Source organism: Nelumbo lutea, chromosome 5 (genome assembly GCF_056320005.1).
Source record: "Nelumbo lutea isolate HS-2025 chromosome 5, American lotus-T2T, whole genome shotgun sequence".
NCBI classification, from domain to species: Eukaryota; Viridiplantae; Streptophyta; class Magnoliopsida; order Proteales; family Nelumbonaceae; genus Nelumbo; species Nelumbo lutea.
The window spans coordinates 20,851,330-20,858,046 of NC_142688.1; the positions used below are offsets into that span (position 1 = coordinate 20,851,330).

At 40.2% G+C, this 6,717-nt stretch overlaps 1 protein-coding gene across 1 annotated transcript; it reads right to left on the bottom strand.

Moving 5' to 3' along the window:
- Positions 1 to 2,741: 2,741 nt before the first annotated feature.
- On the bottom strand, positions 2,742 to 4,737 carry LOC148850869 (zinc-finger homeodomain protein 5-like). The gene is made up of 2 exons (XM_088942631.1): positions 4,498 to 4,737; positions 2,742 to 4,200 (listed from the first exon to the last, which is right to left on the bottom strand). The coding sequence occupies exon 2, from the start codon at positions 4,053 to 4,055 to the stop codon at positions 2,964 to 2,966; it is 1,092 nt and encodes a 363-aa protein (XP_088798757.1). The 5' UTR covers positions 4,056 to 4,200; positions 4,498 to 4,737; the 3' UTR covers positions 2,742 to 2,963.
- Between the last annotated feature and the right edge of the window lie 1,980 nt (positions 4,738 to 6,717).

Sequence of the window (6,717 nt, forward strand, 5' to 3'; positions counted from 1 at the left end):
ACCACCATTGACCTTGAAATCGATGTGGAGGTGAAGAAAGGTGCAAACAAAGTAATACTTCTACTTTAAACTTAAAGACATGAAGAGGATGATCAATGGAAGTCCTATTTTCAGAAATTGGAATAACTGTAAAGAGTGGTCTCTTTTTTGGGTGGATGAGAATGCGACAAGAGTTAAAGAATATGATATGACCACTAAGTTCAGGGGGCTGACCCACCCCCCACGCATCATTACCAAGAAACCTTTCCAGTTCTAGGTCTTTTCCAACACAATCAGACTAATTAAGACTAATCTTAACATCCATCATAATGGGTCTTTTCAGTCCATTTTAGCTAGAACTTCCAAACCTTCTTTCCATGAGACAAGATCTCGTGCCAACAAACATGTTCAAACACCCTATCAATTTGATCTGATACCGCACATCAAACTATGGAATTGGGGCCACCATAAAAGTGAAACCTATCATGCATGGGATGTGCGATGTCAGATAATGTTGATAGAGTGTTGGAACATGTTTTGTTGGCATAAAATCTGGACTCTATTTTTTTCACCTCCTTCTTCATGAGTTTGGATGAGAGGGAAAACAATTTTCTTCCTTTTTTTTAGTTTCCTTCCTTTTCACTAATTAAGCAAGGGGTACATAACTACATATACAAACTATATAAGAAAAGCTGTATATATACAAACATTAATCGTTTCCAAGGGTATATATGGGAGCTAATTATAGAAGATGGTTATTTTTAACTTGACTTTTCACAAAATCCTGCTTGTTTTAATGAATTGGATATTTTCATTTTATGGAGGAACAAATGTTTAAGGTTAACTAAAAATGTGAAAATGGTTTGTGAAACACCAATATTGGTTTAAAATATCGAATATCATAGCTCCAGTTAAGTGTCAAAGGTACTTCACAGATGCATTATGGTACTCTATTTCCACTATACATATTGCACAGCATTGATTTTATTGTAGATTTTTTCTAACTAAATGGTTTATTCCAAAAACCTCAATTTTGTAAAAATGAAAAAAAAAAACTACACCAATTTTGGATAAAACCCTTCTTTTTACTTGTACAAAACCTCAACTAATGAGACAAAATCCACTCAACTATGTAATATGTAACTCCATAAGTTTTGGAACAGTTCTCCCCTACCGAAACTAGGGATTCATTAATATGAAGAAAAGATTCCAATTTAAAAATCTTCCTAAGCTCGCGGTATTTAAGATGGTCAGAAGAAAAAAAAGCACAAGCAGTAAGTGGAGAGTGGAACTATGAGCATCCGTAGTTGCATCACCCCGCCAATAGATGAAGATGTCAAAGCATGCATGGAGACAAGACACAGGTTCATGGTTTGGTTTAGTTTAATTACTTTTCTCGTTTTCAAAACAAACAAAAAAATTGTTTCCGCGTAAAAAAGAAACACTTGGAAGCAAGAGCAAATGAGCAAAAGACATAACAAAAGGCTGCCATCAACTGAAGCAAGATAAGGAAAAGGATATGGAAAGAAAAGGAAAAATATTCCTTCCCGAGTTCACCCCTTTTCCAAGTTTGTGTTTCATGTGATCCTTCCTGCATGTGTTGAGTAAATAAGTACTTCTCTCTTTCTAAATTAAAAACAAACAAACAAATCCAGAGAAAGGAACCAAAAGGTTGAAAAAATCTTCTATTCTAGTCAAGTTTCGACTGAAAAATTAAAAATCTTCTCCAGTCTGGTCTCCAAATGAAAGCAATTCCAGTTCTAGCGTCATATTTAAGGGAAAAAAAAAAGAGAGTAATTTTTAGAAGTGCGTATAATACAATATGATATCTAGTTTCTAGTCTAGAGTAAAAGCAAAATGGACTGTTTTGGGCCATAATTAATTTGGGGCTGGTCCACAGCATCTAAGCCGGGCCAAACGTGACTCAACATTAGCATTGCAGGTTCCCGAAGCCCGAGGCATGTTACTTATAGAGGACCAGCTGTGCTGTGACTACCTGCACCTGCAGGCTGCAGCCACGATTTACTAATATACTCGCTCCTTCATCGAAGCCTAATGAAGGCCTTATTCATTCTATGATAGAATAGTTATGGCATTTCCACTTCTGACTTCTGAAATCAATAACTCATTAACTTACCACCTTATTATAATCTTAATTAATACTTGTCTTGTCGGTAAAACCAAAATTAACCCAACGAAAATGATAATGAAAATTGAAACAAAGCAAACTTCCTTTTGTACCACTCAATAAAATTATATATCCTGGCTCCATCTAATATTGCAGGATGCATTGAACGATACAAGAAAAACCAAAAAGTAAAAAAAAAAAAAAAACAGCACGTCAAACTCATACGTTGCCTTGGCCTCCATGCACCTTATTGACATAACGTACAATTTTACAAAGCACAAGCTGCAACTATTCCGAGAGATTTATTTAATTAGTTGTCAATTGCCATACCATTACTGTGGTAATATATTCATTGTTTTCTAACATGAAATTAAGAAGCTAAACGATGAATAACCTTGCCATGTCTAAGAAGCCGCAAAGTTTGAACAGATTGGAAAGAGAGAGAGAGAGATTGTTGGATGTCAGGTCATCGAAGGTGAGATGGGATTCACAGAAGCAAAAGTTTTACAACCCTTCACACCTCTAAAATAATCAGTCCACCAGCATCACTAGAGATGAAGAAAAAGAAATAGAGACGAGATGGACTTTCAGACTTCAGTGTTTTTCTTACTATCAAGAGTGTAAGCTAAAACAATTGGAAGAGAGAAATGGCGAGATAAATATATGGTTCAACATATATATAAATCAAAAAAAAAAAAAAATACAAGTCGATGATGATAAGAAAGGTGCTCTCTCTCTCTCTCTCTCTCTCTCTCTCTCTCTGCATACATCCGTCTATCTATCTATGATGCTAGTGATCGCCTATCTATCTATCTACCTACCCATGTGTGTAAATCCTAAACTGATGCATTTCGTCTTACAGTTGCTTCTTCTTCATGGAGTGCTTATTGTTGTGCATCCAAACCTTGAGGACCTGCCTCTTAACACCGACCTCAGCACAAAACTGCTGGACTTCCGGTTCATCTTGCTTCTGGATCCTCCACCCAATCTTCTCGGCGAACTCCAACATCCTGTCTTTCTGCTCTTGCGTGAATTTCGTCCGAAACCTCTTCTTTGATAGCGACAATGGTTGCGGAGGCTGTATTGCTCCCCCAGGTGCATTGGACTGGTACGCATTGAGGTCCTCGCTTGACGATTCAGTTGCTCCGCCACCAATTCCACCACCGCCTCCGAAGGCCATCATCATCATGGGAGGAATTGATCCCGGTGACGGACTGGTAGGTAACCCGAGTTGGAATTTTTGGTGTTGTTGAAGAGGTGGAGGAGGTAGTTGGGGTTGGGGAGGTGGGATCCTACTTCTGCTGCCGTCGTAGTTCTTGTTATGGTAGTAATAACAATTCGCCCCCGATTGGGACTCCCCCTCCATCTCTTTCCGGTGGAAGTTCCTGTGACAGTCGCATGCGGCGCATTTTAGGGCCTCTGGGGTCCCTTCCTCGCCGCTCGGCATGAATTCGCCGCAGCCATCGACAACATGTCCGCCAATGCTTGCCGCATGGTTCTTGAGGCATTCTCGATATCGAACGGCAGTAGCAGTACTTTTGGTAGTTGTTGATATAGTGGCCGTTGTTGGAGGAGGAGGAAGAGGAGGGGGCGGTGGTGTTGTCCTTGCTGAGTTGGATCCACCTGCAACTGGTGCACTTGTTGCACCACTAACTGCAATTGCGACCGGAACTGGATCTGAATCTGCTGGGTCTGGATTTCTTCCATGCCCTTGTGGTTGATGGAGACGGTGGTGATGATGTTGTTGAAGATGATCTAGGGTTTGAGTTTGAGACGGGTTAAGGATCGCTGTCCCGTTCCCAGTCCCATCTCTTCTTCTTTCTCCTCCTACCAGTCCTGTTGAAATAACTGGATGAGATGAGACCTTTGAGGATGATTCCCGAATGGGAGGATTATAACCCAAAGAACTTGGCATTCCTCTCTCTTTGTCCTGCCCTCTCAAATCCATTAAATCTACAGTAAACCCAATTTCTTTCTCCCTTAATTTTCTTTTATAAAAAGATCTTTGCTTTTTTTGCTCTCTCTGATTCTACCATCGTCTTCATGCATCCGGCTCAACCCATTGATCCTTTATCTTCCGCACGCAAGCTCATCTAATCTCACACAGAAACTAATCAAACAGATAATCAACCAAATAAACTAGTTATATTTCTTCTCTTCCTAAACTTTTGGGTTAATTTTGGCTTTGTGGATGCTAAATCCACCAACCCATTTCGCTAGCTCAACCCCTTTCCCAAGAAGCAAGTAATCGAGCAGTTGGTAGCTACAGATGGGGAGAGATGCCTTCAGAGAGATTAAAAAAAGAAATGAAACACCTTAACTCAAACAGGAGAACAAAGCTCAAATTGGGCCCTACTAATTAATTTAATTTACACGTAAAGCGGCCTTACCTCACTAATAAGTTATAATATCCACAGTCGAGATTTGAGAAAGAAAGGAAGGGTGAGAGGAGTTGTAAGTGAAAACCCACCCTAGCCATCAAAAGCCATAAACATCTCCTGAGTTGCATTTACGCAGGCATCGCGCAAATTACCAAGAGAGAGAGAGAGAGAGAGAGAGAAGAATTTGCTTGGTGCTTCCTACCGCCCGTCTAAATCCAACAAGCAACAGGTTGGTTGCTTGTGATGGGCAGGAAATGAGACTGTGCGAGACTGACTAGATTAAGGGGGGGTTCTCTGCAAAACCACCGACAAGGTCATGTTCATCCTTTCCCCACGCCCTGCAAGCTGGTCCCATCCCTAATTATTGCGCTTGTATTTGTTATCTTGTGAGCACACTAGTATCGCTTTAACATACCCAAAGGGAGAGGTGATGCGACGTTGCTTTGCTTGCCCGGAATCCTCCCCACAATCATAAATCCTCAATTAAGCAGATACATTGCGTCAAATGCAATAACCACCATTAAAGATTAAACACACTGAATGAGCTCTCTCTAAGTCTAACCCAGCCCAGCCCAACCGAAAGAAAAGATGCAAAGGCAGAAACTGAGAGCGAGAGAGAGGAAAAAAGAAAAGAACAAAGAGAGGTCGGCCGTAGAAGCAAGTAAAGGTAAAAATGTTTGGTCCACACTTCACAGCACATCACTTGTCCTGTTGGTGTGTGTCAGCCTCTCTTTCTCTCCCCCTCTTTGACACACACACACACGGACACGGTCTCCCTTCTCTCTCCCTCTCTCTATACTCAAGGCTAATGTGCGCCTGCTGCACCTCCTGCAAATCCATACCCACTCTTTACTTAAACATAGCTTTTCCTTGCTTCCCTTCACTAGTGCAATTGATGCCTTCCCCATCTACCCAAGCTGCTTCTCATTTCTCTTTCTGTCACGTTCGAAAACCAAAACCATTGTTGCCACAGAAGCATCGATCCCTCTATCTCTCTTTCCCTGTCCATTTATGTGCTTTGGTACCTCTTTGCTGGAGTAAGTGGTGTTGCGGAGTGGATGGGCCAACAGAAAGCGTAAGGTGTGTGCAGGAAAGAGTGAATCCAACAGCCTTCTTTTATGTGGGCACTGTACTAATTGACCGTCTATCTCATCTTCTCCCCTTGGTTCTCTCTCTCTCTCAACCACGATTGGATAAGTACAATTAGCCACCTGGCAGACATACTCATACACCTCATCCATTTGATGCATCTTATTCAAATCCAACTCGGTACATATTTGTCCCTGTAAGACTCCTGATTCATGTCTTTTCATGAACCTAACGCAAACTAATCAAAGTGTCCAAATGCATCCTTCTTAGAAACTCGCCCATTATAAAATTACTCCTTTCTTTTTTTATTTTAATTTCTGTGTTCTTAAGCTGTTCACCAAAGACGGCAAGCCTGTCAATTCAAGAGTTTGTTTTCCTGGAAAAATCAGGAAACAAAACGGTTATCAAAATCCCTGGTGGATTTTATTTTATTAGTAATTACTCATAAAATATCGATTTATATTATACAACAGGAGATTAGGAGAATCGAACCCGTGAGCTATTTATATTTAATCTTAACTTTTAACTTCTTTAATATAATTGTGTACTGTGTTACAAAGCTAAACTGAAACTGAAAAGCACCTCCCTTTTCGGTACAAGTCCCGAGTGATTAAACAAATTAATTAATTAAAGATTAAAAGGATTATTATAAGGATTAAGGAAGCCGCTTTTAAGTTTTATCATCATCTTCTTAGTTCTTGCTCAGCCATAACCATAAGCCAAGTAGCCGGCACCCCCTTCCACACCCATAGTTAATGTTCTGACTTCTAATAGATTTTTTTGTCTGAAAAATAATATATAAGAGTGGGCCGAGCTAATATGCCAAGATAGAGCCGGTACTGTTGGTGTACGTGGCAAAAGCCCATCCACGGATATGAAGCTTCTAGGCTTTCTGCTTTTCTTTTAATGTCCGTGCCAAATTAGGGGAAGTCAGTCCCAAGCTGTTCGCCTGTTCACTCAATGAGTTTTCATGTACCATGACTTATTCACGGGCCGGGCTGGGCCGGACTTTGCTTCTTTATTAAAACAGAATGTCCACTTGTTCAGGCCTGAATCCAAGTTTAGGCCAACCATCAGTCCTATAATTTGATTTTTGAATCCAATAAAATTTTAAAATAAATTTTATTACATATAAATACT

Excerpts from the sequence above, each read along its gene's own strand:
- LOC148850869 (XM_088942631.1), bottom strand. The coding sequence starts at position 4,055 with ATGGATTTGAGAGGGCAGGACAAAGAGAGAGGAATGCCAAGTTCTTTG.